We start from the raw sequence: 14,290 nt of genomic DNA, 5'->3' as shown, positions 1-14,290 counted from the left end.
AATGACAAATATTTTGTTAAAGATAGAAGTATTAACACAATTTAAGTGAATGCTAAATAATCCATTAATAGAATTAATTAAAAATGTACCCAAGTTAAAATTTAAAGTATTATTAGGAAAAAAAAAAATCCAGTAACTCTGCAAGATCATTTACACAGTTAGGATGAAAACTTACAAACACTAATGAAAAAAATAAAAATCAAAATATCTATCCACTGAGGAGGCTACTGCAGAAGACTCAGCATAGTCATTCCTGGTTTATCATGTTGGAAAACTTATTGCACACGGTGGAGACTACATGCAGTGACAGCAACTTGAACAAGCACTGCAGAAACAAGGACTCACCAGGCTACACATAAAGATGAAAAGTTGATCCATTTGGACTTTTAACGAACAGATAAAACTATACAAAATATCTGATGTTCCCTCAAAGCATGCAGACAACATCCCATAACAAAACAGCAAAAGACTTAATACCATACGCTACAGGAAGAGAGCTGGAGCCAGACTTCACCCAAAACCTTGAACTTACAAAAACAAGGAAATTGTTAGTCAAAATCTCCAAATCAATGGTTAGTTCCTGACAATCTGACAGGGACAGATTCCAGACAGCAAACCTACTAAATTTTTAAACCTTGACCAGTTACCAAGACATACCAGCATGTTATAACCAAAAACGCCACTCTGTATTTGCAGTACTCGAGACGAAAGACAAGCTCTATAACCTCATGCAAACTGAGGGAGAAATTTTTTTCCTTGGCCACCGAGGGTAACCCAGGGGGAAACATAAAATTGTTCAGTAGAAATATAGGATAAACATGCATGGTCTATAAGTAGCGGTATGACCTCCTCTCAGCATTCCTTGGACTAGTCAATAAATTGGAACTCCAAGGACTTTGCTTGGAGGCTTACATTTTATCTGCTTTTCAAGCTCTATTTAGTTATATTTCTCACTACTCTTCACTATTGTGCTAATTAGAAACCTTAAAATTTCCACTGTAAATTTATTTGGGTCCAATACATCCTCAAATTAAGATTCACAGACTTAAGTGATACTGGTGTAACAGGTTAAATCCAAACACTCACATAACAAAACAAATAATAAATAGCAAAACATCCATCCTTGAAACAGACTTCAAGTACTACTCTGAGGGTAGCAGATGTAAATCCAGAAAATTGCTTGCTAGTTTATAGAACTTCTCCCATAATCCTCCCTCATCACAAACTCAGTATCATTAATTCCTCATGCAACTGTTTTCAGGATCCACTGACTCTCAGACTTCCTTAACAGCTGGCATCACTGTGCCAGTGGGAAGTTTCAGGATCCCCACCTTCACAAGAAAACTTTAATGGCATGTACCATTGTGCCTTGAAAATTTTCCAGTTTCCAAGCTTCAGATGGGCACCAGATACCACTGAGTCCTCAATACACATTCTAGGTTAGAGAAGGCCAGAAAAAAAAGAGGGGGAAAAAAAAAAAAAAAAAAAAAAAAAAAAAAAAAAAAACCCACCAAAAAGTAGCCATAAGGTAAATGTAACAGAATTTGTCCATAGCAAAGAAAAAATTTTGACAATATTCTCTAGATGTAAATATCTGTTCTTAAACACCAACATTCATACTTTTAGTGATCTACTGGAGCAAACAATACTTTTCTATGCTTCTATGCTTTTGTACTTTTTTTTTCCCACGTTCTGATCTGTCAGGCAAATTGGTGTTATACTAGACTGAAAGTTCAATTAGACAACCCTGTTTTCAGGTTTCTAAGGAAACAGATCTGTTTATCCTGAAATTTCCCTCACTGTGGGCAGCCTGTACACAGCCTCCCTGCAATTTCACCCCTCTTAGCAGGAGGCAATAGGGTCTGAGGAAGACACACATTATCTTATTTGCTTTACACAAGTCACACAAAAATGCCAATGGGCTGCTTGGATGTAGAGAGGGCAGACAGGCTTGACACCAAGCCAGATTTTCTTTCAGTTGTAATAATTTAATAATTCCAAATCTAGTCCCAAAAATGCATTCACAAGTGATGTGGGCATCTGGTGGGGGTGGGCTTGGGATCAAATCAAGGATCTCTCAGAATAATGTGCATCCATCGCCCCAGTGCTTTAATGTGGCAACATCATGCAATATATTTACCTAAAAGTTGGAGTAATACATAAAAATACATTAGAAATGCATATAGGCAGAAGCCTGTTTATATTGAAAGCAAAACATTTGAAAACACTAATTTCAAACACAAAGGGTATCAAGCACAGAAGTAGCATGAACTCATAACTATTAAGCTTAGCTGCTACTTTGCTATTCAGTAGTTCTCGTCTTCTTTTGCTGAACAATGACTTGTCAAAATACAAAAATTCAGAAACCATGCAAAGCAACCATATCAAAGACAATAAGACTCAAATACAATTACCTTTCTTCCATAATTTCTTACACTTGCTTTCAAATGTCCTGTAGTCCTGTTGTGTATTTGTTAGATGTAAAACAAACGCATATTATATTTTTTTATGATAAAAGAGAGCAGAATAAGAAAATACTTAGATATTTTATATTTCTAAAACAGCAGCAAGTACTTCAACGATATCTTTTAAACAAATGAGTTTTTCATTACCTCTCTAAGATGCATGTTTTCCTTCTCCTTCTGATCTAAAATCACTTCTAAATGATTAACCTGAGATTCAGCCTCTGCCATTCTTCGAGTTCTCTCATTGTCATCTTCCATTCCTTTAGATGGCAAACCTTTACTTTGCAACATTTCCAGAAGCTTTTTTATTGATTCATCCCTGGCATTTAGTGTTTGCTTTTGTGTTTCAATCCTAAGCTCCATTTCTTCCAGTGTTTTCCTCAACAAGAAGAGCTCTTTAGCTTGTCTATCATGTTCTGCTTGAAGTCTTCGAAAATTCTCCTCTGTGAGTTCAATGGTAAAATGCTCAGCTCCTCGGTTTCCACTTTCTTGCTGGAGAAGATGGTTAAGGTCTCTCTGGGTTCTAAGCTCATCTTGAAGTGCCTGGATTGTCATTTGCAGATGCTGCAATAAAGAAAAGGGAAACAAATCAATTTAGGATATGAACATAGGATTAATCTTCAATTAAACTTTTGTTGTATGCTGTTACAAAAAAAAATCATTAGAATCAATGACGGAAGTGTATCAAATGACATCATAAAACAGCAAATGCGTGTGACAATATTTGTAATGATATCTTTGAAGTGCTTCTAGAAAAAAAAAAAAAAAAACAACACAACAAACACGCACACAAAATAGTGGCAGCTGCAGATAAAATAAATAGCAAAGAAATGCAAACAAACAAACCCAAACACTAGGCAGTCACACATCCACTAGAGTACAGTCAATATGTACCTACAAAGCTGAAAGACTCAGTATTCCATGTTTTCTAAATTACTTCATAGACTAAAGGTAATTCTGCCCTTCATGGTGCTCAACATTATTGTTGTTTATAGAGTCAATCAAAGCACTCACTATAATTGAAGGGGGCTTTGGGAAACGGCTAAGTTGGGGCTGGTTGGTTTTGGCTTTTCCTTTTGGCAACTAAAGCTATGAGCATGTTTAGTAAACAGGATTACTGTATCTCTAACAAGCAAACAAAAAAAAAGGAGAAAAACACAATAAGCCATACTGAATTTTGCAAAAATAAATTGACTGCAAGTAGTGAACAAACCTTTGTTCTCCTGGCATCCAAAAACTGAACAGCATGGTAAATGAAAAAAATGAAGCAAAATCAACAAAAAGACAGGTCAGATGCAAGCAAAGGAGATTCAACAAAAAGAACTCAATTCAACAAAAAGTACCTTCAACAGAAAAAAAAAATAAATTATTGAGTTATACAAAAAAGCACCAACAACTTCACAGTACTCAAATATATAAACCTAAACTACAGACAGACTCTGCTTAGTCAATATGACAAAGAAAAACATATTAGAAATAATCAAACCCACCGAGAATAATAACATTCCTATTTTATCATACTGTTCTTTTACACTTCAAAAGTTTTTCAAAACACAGCAACTTGTCTTTAAAATATTTGTACTACATCTGGGTACAGGGGCATTTCTCTGTTCAAGAGGTAAATCTTACACTCTTTATTCAACGCAAATCAAAATCAAAAGATCTTGCACATATTAAAGTTGAAACATAGATGATTAACCTAAATTACTTTGGTTTATGATGAGTATTTGAGATTATATCTTCATCTGACAATTTGTTTTTCTCCTTACTTTCCCCCTTCTATTCACTGCCTACACAGCATACTGAATTTATAGAAATATGAATTTCTGAGTAGTCACGCAGTCTGTACCATAAGACATTTGTCTGCAGGAGTTTGGGAAATTATTCTGTAACTCCACATTCTAAAAACAAACAACAAAAAAAAAATGCAAACGAAACATCATTTGATACTACCTTCATGTTTAGCACAATTACATCTAAAGTTGTCACTTTGTAACAACAATTTAAGCAAAATGAAAAATGTAAAGCCTTAAGAAAATAAACTTTTTTCAGTTTTTGTCAGTTACTTCAAATGTAAAAAAAGTATTGCCAGTGGTAGAATTATGTACAGTTAAGACATTTAAAATCTGTTCTAGCATTAAACAGCACTGTTCTAATAAATGTCCAGATCATAATTCTCTTAATATTTGCATATTGTTAGGCACACACTCAGTTAAGACCATACACATGTAAGCTACTCATTTACAGTCCTGCTTTTATTTAATGGTAATACTTATCTTTTCTTTATCTCATTATATTTTAAATTATTTTTATAAACTTTAAAGCTCCAAATAAACTGAATACTATTAACAATGAAATGTTTTCACAAAGTCAGGTGGTCTCTGTACACCAAATGCCTATATGTCTATAAGACTTTAAGCAAAACGAAACTAGTTTCCAAAATATTTGAAATTTTTTAAGAGAAAAATAAAAGCAAAGTTAACCGACATGTTGCCAACATACAAACCTTCTGAATGAAAGTTGTAAAAGGGAAAACTTTTGGATCAACACAGAAACACTTTGAAAGCATAAGTCTAACAGCAATTCTGGTTAAGATAAACCAGACGAGTTCCTCTTTCATCCCACAGCAACCTATGTATTAGATTCTTAGGTTCCACCCATAAACATGTTTGTCAATAAGCACAACAGTAGTTCATAGAATCATAGAATCCTTTATGTTGGAAGGGATCTTCAAGATCATCAAGTCCAACCATTAAGCCATTAGGGCTCTAAAGTCCTCTGCTAAAACAGATCAGAATCTGTCAGGGTTGGAAGGGACCACAAGGATCACCCAGTTCCAACCCCTCTGCCATGAGCAGGAACACCTCCCACTAGATCAGGCTGCCCAGAGCCTCCTCCAGCCTGGCCTTAAAGACCCCCAGGGATGGGGCCTCAACCCCCTCCCTGGGCAACCCATTCCAGGGTCTCACCACTCTCATGGTGAAGAACTTCTTCCTCATGTCCAGCCTGAATCTGCCCACTTCCAGCTGTGCCCCATTCCCCCTAGTCCTGTCGTTACTCTGCTTCTCAGTCATTACGTTCAACCAACCACCTCAGCTGTGGCAGACTACTGCTTCTTGGACATGAGAGAATCCATTTTTGTACATTGAAGACTTAGAACTCTCTTTGAACAAGACAGACTAGATTTAGACTTGTGCTGGCACAGATTTTTATATCTGCAGCTAGCTAAGAAAAGGAAAGAACAAATGTTGTGAAGGAGGAAAAAACTGTATAATTAATTGCAGTGGGGGAGGAATGTAGGAGGGCTGTGAATCTCTGTCACGCTGCTGTCATTAGATCTAGAACCTTATGGGATTTAAAAAAAAAAAAAAAAACACACAGAAAAAACATACAAACATGCAAGATCAATCATTTTTTAAAATTTCTATTAAAACAGACCAGATGATCAGAAATTTTTCTATGCTAATTTCTTGGGAATAGATACAGAGTTGTCTGAGAACTTTTTAAGTCCTTCTCTATATCTCAACTCCAAGAGCCAATCCATGGAACTGCACAGGAGGTCCCATTAATCTTCCTCTGAGTTAAGCAAAGTGCAGCTTTTCAAAATTTGTCCCCATAAACTGAAACAAAAACTATGAAAGGAAGATGAATTAATGACCTTTCTCAGATTCCAATTCACATTCTAACCAGGAAGTTCCTCTAATCTGTGCCAACTGGCTATTCCGAAAGGAATTGCCTGCAGAGAACTGTCCTGTCATAGTATGCCTTGGGCCAGAGCACATAAGCACATTCAGAACATCCCAAAGCCTTAAATATTTGGTGAACAGTGGAGGAAAAGAAAATCACAAGGAGACTCACTCCTCTAAAATCATTAGTCTACCTACAGAAGTACACAGCTTATTGTAACACCCCAGCACCAAAACCAAAGAGCATGTTGTGGAATCCAGTCTACTGTCATGTAAAAAATTGCCTGCTACTAACATGGAAGGAAGTGACAAACCTTGTGTAAGGTCAAGGAAGAGAGAAATTATAGCCAGGGCTGTCTGATTGGGAAAACCAATTTGATGGATTTGGTAGCAGATAGTGGTCTTATGCTGTCAAGGGATGGATTTTGAAATACACATCCATCCATGTACAATTTGCTAGCAGTTTTCTGTAATACAGTGATAAGTTAACAATCTACTTCCTTGGACAGGAATTACTCAAATTTTGGCACCAGAGCTGCTGAAGGATTCTGAGTATGTTCTTTGATAGTTTCAAATCTACTGGATGATCTTGCCATCACTCCCTCTAGTCATCGTGCTGCACCAAAATATTTAGAGCAGAAGCCATCTGAAACAATTACTTCTGTAGCCATGCAAGATGATTCATTTTGGTGTTTCATCCAAAAAATGCTATTGGTACTTTATTGGACTTGACCATGTTTTCTCCACCTAATGCCTAAATCATTCCTCTCACCCCTCCTTGTCTTCTTATTGACTTCTAGTTCCTATTTCTTACAGCTCCATTTTTTAGCTCCCAGTTCTCCCGTTTCTTTCCCACCTCAAACACAAGGAAAAACCCTATTAGCTTTCCCTTCAGAGGCTCTCTTCCCTGGCTTTCCAACAACTAGGAAGTAATGACTACAGCAAAAACAGTCTCTGTCCTCTCAATGCCAGAACTTCCATATGATCTAAGTGAAAAGCAACTGGCAGCAAGCCCCAGCAAGTTTAGAAGGAATAATCAGAGTCTAGGAAAGAGAGCAGGTCCAGGGAACAGACACCCACATGCTGCAGGGTGGCATGTGAGGTGAGGCTGAAGTGCCCTACCTTACACCAGGCAGCTGGCACTGTGGGGATACATAGAACCACATCACAATGGATTCTTTACAAAGACTTCGAGAAGAACTGGAAATCAAACCAAATTTAAGATTCCAGTATACTCTGTCTTTTTTTCTTTTTATTTATATTTATATAAAATATTTTCTTTTTATTTAATCTGAACTATCAGACTTCATTACTATTCAGGCATCTTCTCTGGGTCATCCCACAAGTATTTTGGTGAAAAAAAAAATGATTGGAAAGAAAAAGTATTGCCTAAAAACTTGATATCATTGTACAAAAGTGCATTTCTACTAATAATTGACGGGTAGCTGTAGGCCAAAACATTTTAGTATTGCAAGTTTCATAGTAGTTTTGCACCTAATTCTTAAGGCACAATCTGCAAATATATTTCTTTCCCAGTTCCCTGGTTTCCTGTGGGCTGAAAGATGTCATTTTTCATTTATTTCCTTTGCTTTGCCATTTGCCCCAAGTAGGCCTTCTATCAGAGATAGAGTTTGTCATTCTGTCAAATAATATTTCTTCATAATAAATACAGTACCACAAATCCACCTCTAAAGCACTGAAGTTCATTTGTTAACTTGGATTATTATTATATGGCAGAAAAAACTAACTGTACATCTGAAATCTCTCCCTATAATCCTTTCCTTCTTGCCTCCATCACGCTTCTCCAGCATAGCCAATGCTTTCTGTGGTGTTTGACCTCATTTCAGGTCTTTGAAATTTACCTTGCCTCTAAAATGCAATGTTTGGGGGTTTTTTATTCCTCTCTGAAAAAAAGCTAGCTGAATACTATTTGCTGAATTTTTCATTAGAGGATTTCTGGTATTTATCAACCAGCTTTAAACAAAGTGAGAACACAGTCTTTTCTGTGGAGACAGTACATTTTACCTCAGCCCACAATTACTAATAGGAATTCAGTTATGGTTTACCTTGCATAAAGTAGCCAGTATCTCAAAAGCAAAAATTCAGTACAACTTTCCTCATCAATTCCTTTAACCTAGAAAATCTGAATTAACTAATAAAAATCACTGTAATACTCAAGGGCCAAATCTTGTAGCCTGTAATCCTGAGAACCAAAAGGCCAAGGGGAATGTGCAAAGATGCAATTACTAAAAAAAAAGAACTTTACTAAAACATGTAATTAGTATTGTAGCAAAATGCAAGGTTTTGTATTTAGGTGATGATTACTGGTATTATTACAATTTTAAAACAATCCAATTATACTGTTATGACAAGACTGTGGCCTCCTTTTTCCTCTCTTCCCTTTGGAAAATGCTGCAAATATGCTTTTAGAGCTGAGCAATGCCAGGTAAGTAGGATTTTAGTGGACTAGAAAATCATAAATTTCCCTCTCCTCCTTCCCTTTCCCCCCCCCCAAATTCCATCTGTAACATTAGCTACCCAAGAAGAACAATGCAAGTCCTGGACACCCAAAAATAAGTCTTAGGTATTCATATATAAAACAATTCTCATCAGATAACATAACTATGTATTGTGAGAAATGTTCCTTCCTCTAATGCACTGCAGTTTCTATGATACTCTTTTCTTGCCAGGATAAATCATTTCCACTCTGTTTGGGGACTGAAGTGCTTATGGTTTTCTAAGAAAGCTTTTAGACCACCTCGGACCATGAACCTTTACCACACAAAACCTCACATGACCTAGGCTCTACATAACTGATCCTTTCAATTTGTATTCTGCCTGCCCATGGTTTACTAAAGATGAGCAGAATCTGAGTCCTACAGCTAATCCCTGAAGTAACTGCAGTCACATAACAGAATCCCCAGAGCTTCATGTCATTGCAGCAGAAGTCCAGGAGAATGCAAAAGCACTCAAGATCTTTTACAAAGAACAAAGAAAATCCCACTACCACAATCAGTTCTATTAATGAAGAGATATAAGATTAAAATAAAAACTAAAATAACATTCCTAGTGCTTTTGCTTATAAACCAGCAGATTTCCAGCTATCTCCTCAGCCTTTTATCTAAAGGGAACATTCTGCTGATGTACTGTCTGGTACCTCTGGAAGCCCTTGGTTTTGGGATTCTTTTCTGTGCTTTAAAAATTTCCGTTCAAAAAAGACAGCATCATAAATATACCTCTGAAGTAATAGCCATTTGCTTGCAGAAGGTAAACATTTGCAGTAAATTATCAAGTATTTTCAATATGTTCAAGTTGGAGAAGACACTTGCAGATACACACAAAGCTCTTAAAAACTTTGTGGAAAAAAACTTCATGAAAACTCAATGAGCAAAGCATTCATTAACAAAATGTTTCAGTGTGTGTTTAGAACTGATTGAAGCTTTGGTTCATTTTAACGGGGGGGGTGGGGAAAGGGAGAAATTCAGAAAAAAAATCATTTCCTCCCTGGTTTCTAACAAGTTCAAGTTACCATGAACAAAGCAGAGGTTTGTTTTTTTTTTCCAGCATACAGATATTTAAAGTCAAGCTTTTTACCAAATAGCGTCATTTTCCCTTTTGTTATGGTTATAATTAGTAGGTTATTATGTATTTAAGGCTCAGAACAGTAAAAGTGCCATACCCAGAATATGTTAGTAAACCAAATGTAATTTAGCCAACATGCCAAATTTTAACACACCTCTTATTAGGAAAAGTGCATATTGGTCCATTAATTATTGTAAGAGGTCATCACCTCTGCTTTACATCTTATTTAACAGTAAGAAAAATAACTTTTTTTTCTACCAACAAGATCAAACAAGTGTGGCCCTAATGCTTTTAATTATGTCCAGTCTATTTCCTGTGCATGCCTTTGAATAAACCTGGTGCATGCAACTTATAAACTGTACATTAAAGATGCAAAATGACAATGTTACACTACTATTCCACCACAAAAACATTAAAGGATGATATTCATACATGAATCACAACCCAGAATTTTGTTGAATTAAGATCATGTATAATCAAACACATGAATAGGAAAAAACAGATTGACTATGACGTAATTCCTATTTAAGGCTTCTGAATTACTAAAAGCCAAATAACTGAAACCAACTGAGCAAACATTCACAGAATTTTCAAGGATATTAATACTTCAAATATTTCTGGCTATCTTTTTAATAAGCAACCCCAAAAACTATTTACATAGAATGGTTATGTAAATTAACATCTTTCATTGTTGCCACTAAAAATTTTACTTCCTCAGACCTTTGAATCCAAGGTTTTTTTCCTTCCTTTTAGTAGCACTCATAGTGCTTCAGTTGTCCCTGATGCTAGGGCTGAAGTTCTAAACATCAGTGGGTCCTAGAACATCCTGGAATTTTGAATACCTCTGCAATATCTCAGAACAGGGGATGCTGGGGATGTTCTGAACCGTTTTGACTGTGCTTTCCAATAAAAAGCAAGAATATTGCCAGCCTTCACCTGTGGATGATAATGCTACTGAAAAACCACGCTCCTGACTGACTAACATTTAAGACAAGCCATAAAACTCAACACTTTAGAGTTTTCATGAGCATTTCCTTTCCTAAATATTGTACATAATGAAAGTATGGTAATTCATACTGCCAATATAGGATAGCTCCTGTGAAATGGGACTGGAAATTATACTGCATAAGAAGAGGCCATGAAGAGATTCTTCCTTGATGTCAGTCTTGTCATACCAACGAGCAAAGGAGCAGAGGTACAAATTGAATTTTCAGAAAGACAAGCTACTGACCATTCCCCAGTCTTCAAGTCTGCCAACATTTAACTAAAAAGTGTCTGAAAAAGTATTAAGATATTATTTGTCTGTCTCAGCATAATTAGAAGTTTTAATTTTTTTTTTGTTCCATTAAATCACTTATAAATTTATGTTATCAATACAGAAATTGATTAATTAAACATCAGGAAAGGGCAGGGGTCTGTTCTGGTTTTGTGGGGTTAGTTTGGGTTTGTTTGGTTTTTTGTTTACAGAAAAAAATGCAGAGCTCCCCTCCCAGTGAAGTCACATACTAATGGACTGAATGTCACAGATTGAACACTACCAGTCAGAATTCAGCACAGATTACTGATCTACTTGAGTGCAATTTTCTTCCTCAGAGAAGCTATAGGAACTTTTGGGTTTTTACAAACAGTAGTAGAATGCCATAGGATCAACATTCTTCAATGCTTTTTTGGGCATTAAGTAATAAATTTGGGCACTAATAATAAATTAGGTTTAGCAATGATTGCAGTGGGCCTAAATCACAGAAATGAAAGCCAAAAGAAAATAGTGGAAATACTCATTTAAAAAATAAGACTGTATGTGAGTTAAGATTTGCATGTGTCATAGGGACTTGAGCCCTATTCCTCCTTCTGTGGTCATGTACAACTGAAATGCACTTGTTGGAAAACCTAGGAAATTATATTTGCCTTCTTCCTAGGATACCCATGACATTATATTCACTAATACCAGTTTAGTACGAACTGTTGTCCAAATTTCAGCTAACGAAGAACAGGAAGTTAAGAAATAATTGCTTCTGACTGCCAGGTTTAAAAAAACACCTGATAAGCCAAAAAAGATTTGGCATGTAACTTCCTCTCGTTGTGGACAGTAGCATATATTGTCCAGCTTGACAATTCAGTCAAAATAATAGCATGGCAAAAATCTTGGCTGCTTAAAAAGGCCTATTACTTCCTTATTTCTCAAGAACTGGCATTTAGCTAAAAGAATTCTTTCTTGGGCACTGAGTCAAGAAATTACTTTCAAAGGGAGAGCATTGAGAGTAAACAAGGTCACATTTCAAACACTGAAAAAGCTGTGGTATTTGTTCTTCAGTACCTCCCTTCATTTGCTTGATCTTTTGCTACAAAGTTCAGGAGCTTCTGGCAGAAAGCTCACTATTATCTTGAAAAAAAAACCAACTCATTTTCCTAGACAAAAATCATGTGAACTGGGCTCCCTTTTCTTATTTTAGAATCTGCCTCGAAAGAAACAAAGATCCTATTTCTTTCATTTTAAAAAAATAAGATCTGAGGACAAGAATTTCTGTGGATATAGCACAGGTCCTGCTGAAGCTATCCAAGAAAAATGCACATAAAGGAAAACTATATAGGTGTCCAAACAGTGTTTCCAATAATAAGGTCATAAATAGACTGAAATACAGACAGTTGCTGTTGCCAGTCAGTAGTAATGGACAACTGAGCTGTAAATTACGTTAGAAATATTAATACAATTATTTCCATAACATACAATATGTGATGTTTCTCAAGTGACCTTAACAGACCGTATACTGTAAAATCTTGGATTTCACATCTAAGCAACAATATGGGGAAATGTAACAGCCTGATATAGCTTGTCAACTTCTCAAAAAGAGATTCTAGTGATTCTTTCACACTACATTGAAAGACAGAGGGTAGGAAAGGTAGAAGACCAGACAAAACCTCAGTACTGCATTGCAAACATATGTGTTTAATTTACATATGAAATGGGTACTTGAAGTTTCCATACAAGAAATCTTCATTGTCACAAGTGAAAAATGCATATCATCACTGAAAACCGTGGGACTGGCGCATCTTAACATTTTGTATGACCTTCTTATCCTCTACATGTTTTGATTTTGAAAATTTCTAACTAACTATACTCTCTTAATGCAGACACTAGAAAAATCATAGTAGTTCTTCACATGACAACTGAACATCCACAAGTCTATGGACCCTGATGGGATGCGAGTGCTGAGGGAGATTTCAGAAGTCATTGCTAGACCACCCTCCATCATCTTCAAAAGGTCCTGGAGAACAGGAGAGGTGCCTGAGGACTGAAGGACGGCCAATGTCATCCCAATCTTTAAAAAGAGCATGAAGGAAGACCCGAGTAACTATAGGCCAGTCAGCCTCACCTCCATTCCTGGAAAGGTGATGGAACAGGTTGTTCTTGGCACTATCTCAAAGCGTGTTGAGGAACAGAGGCTTATCACGAGTAGTCAAAAAGGATTCAACAAAGGGAAGTCATGCTTGACTAATCTGATAACCCTTTATGATGGCACAGCTAGAGGGACAGATGAGGGGAGGGCAGTGGATGTGGTATATCTCGACTTCAGCAAAGCTTTTGATACTGTCTCCCATGGCATCCTTGCAGCCAAGCTAGAGAAGTGTGGCTTGGATGGTTGTGTGGAGAGAAGGACTGGAAACTGCCTGAAGGACAGAGCACAGAGACTTGTGGTCAGTGGAGAAGAGTCTAGCTGCAGGCCTGTGGCTAGTTGTGCCCCCCAGGGGTCGGTTCTGAGTCCAGCGCTGTTCAATATATTCATCAATGACCTGGACGAAGGGATAGAGCATACCCTCGGTGAGTTTGCTGATGATACGAAACTGGGAGGAGTGGCTGATATGTCAGAAGGCTGTGCCGCCATCCAGTGTGACCTGGATAGGCCGGAAAGCTGGGCATGGAGAAATTTAATGAAGTTCAACAAAGGCAAGTGTAAAGTACTGTGTTTGGGGAAGAACAACCCCATGTATCAGTAAAGGTTGGGAGCTAATCTGTTGGAGAGCAGCTCTTGGGGAAAAGATCTAGGAGTCACGGTGAACAAGAGGATGACCATGAGCCAACAATGTGCCCCTGTAGCCAAAAAGGCCAATGGCATCCTGGGATGCATTAAGAAGAGAGTGGCCAGAAGGTTGAGGGAGGTTCTCCTCCCCCTCTACTCTGCGTTGATGAGGCCCCACCTGGAGTATTGTATCCAGTTCTGGACACCCCAGTTCAAGACAGACAGGGAGCTACTGGAAAGAGTCCACCGCAGAGCCACTAAGATGATTAAGGAAGTGGAGCATCTCCCTTATGAGGAAAGGGTGAGAGAGCTGAGTCTCTTTAGCCTGGAGAAAAGGAGACTGAAGAGTGACCTCATTATTGTCTATAAATGTGTAAAGGGCAAGTGTCTGGAGGACAGAGCCAGGCTCTTCTCAGTGACATCCAGTGATAGGACAAGGGGCAATGGGTACAAGCTGGATCATAGGACGTTTCAGGTAAACATAAGGAAAAACTTTTTCACGGTGAGGGTGCCAGAGAACTGGAACAAGCTGGCCAGAAAG

The 14,290-nt window shown here is 37.3% G+C and overlaps 1 protein-coding gene across 1 annotated transcript in view; it reads right to left on the bottom strand.

The window, feature by feature from the left end:
- Positions 1 to 2,612: 2,612 nt before the first annotated feature.
- The window catches only part of LOC103781808 (ERC protein 2), a gene marked incomplete at its 3' end in the record, with an annotated part of 52,844 nt that continues 41,166 nt past the window's right edge, over positions 2,613 to 14,290 (bottom strand). Inside the window, exons 2-3 of the mRNA XM_008949532.1 lie at positions 3,679 to 3,702; positions 2,613 to 3,029 (exon numbers count right to left, since the gene is read on the bottom strand). Coding sequence (XP_008947780.1) covers positions 2,613 to 3,029; positions 3,679 to 3,702 — 441 coding nt within the window. The remainder of the gene's footprint in view (positions 3,030 to 3,678; positions 3,703 to 14,290) is intronic.

This window comes from Merops nubicus, unplaced genomic scaffold (assembly GCF_000691845.1).
Source record: "Merops nubicus isolate BGI_N331 unplaced genomic scaffold, ASM69184v1 scaffold16881, whole genome shotgun sequence".
NCBI classification, from domain to species: domain Eukaryota; kingdom Metazoa; phylum Chordata; class Aves; order Coraciiformes; family Meropidae; genus Merops; species Merops nubicus.
The sequence above is the reverse complement of the archived record's forward strand: the minus strand, read 5'-3'. Positions and strand labels throughout refer to the sequence as shown.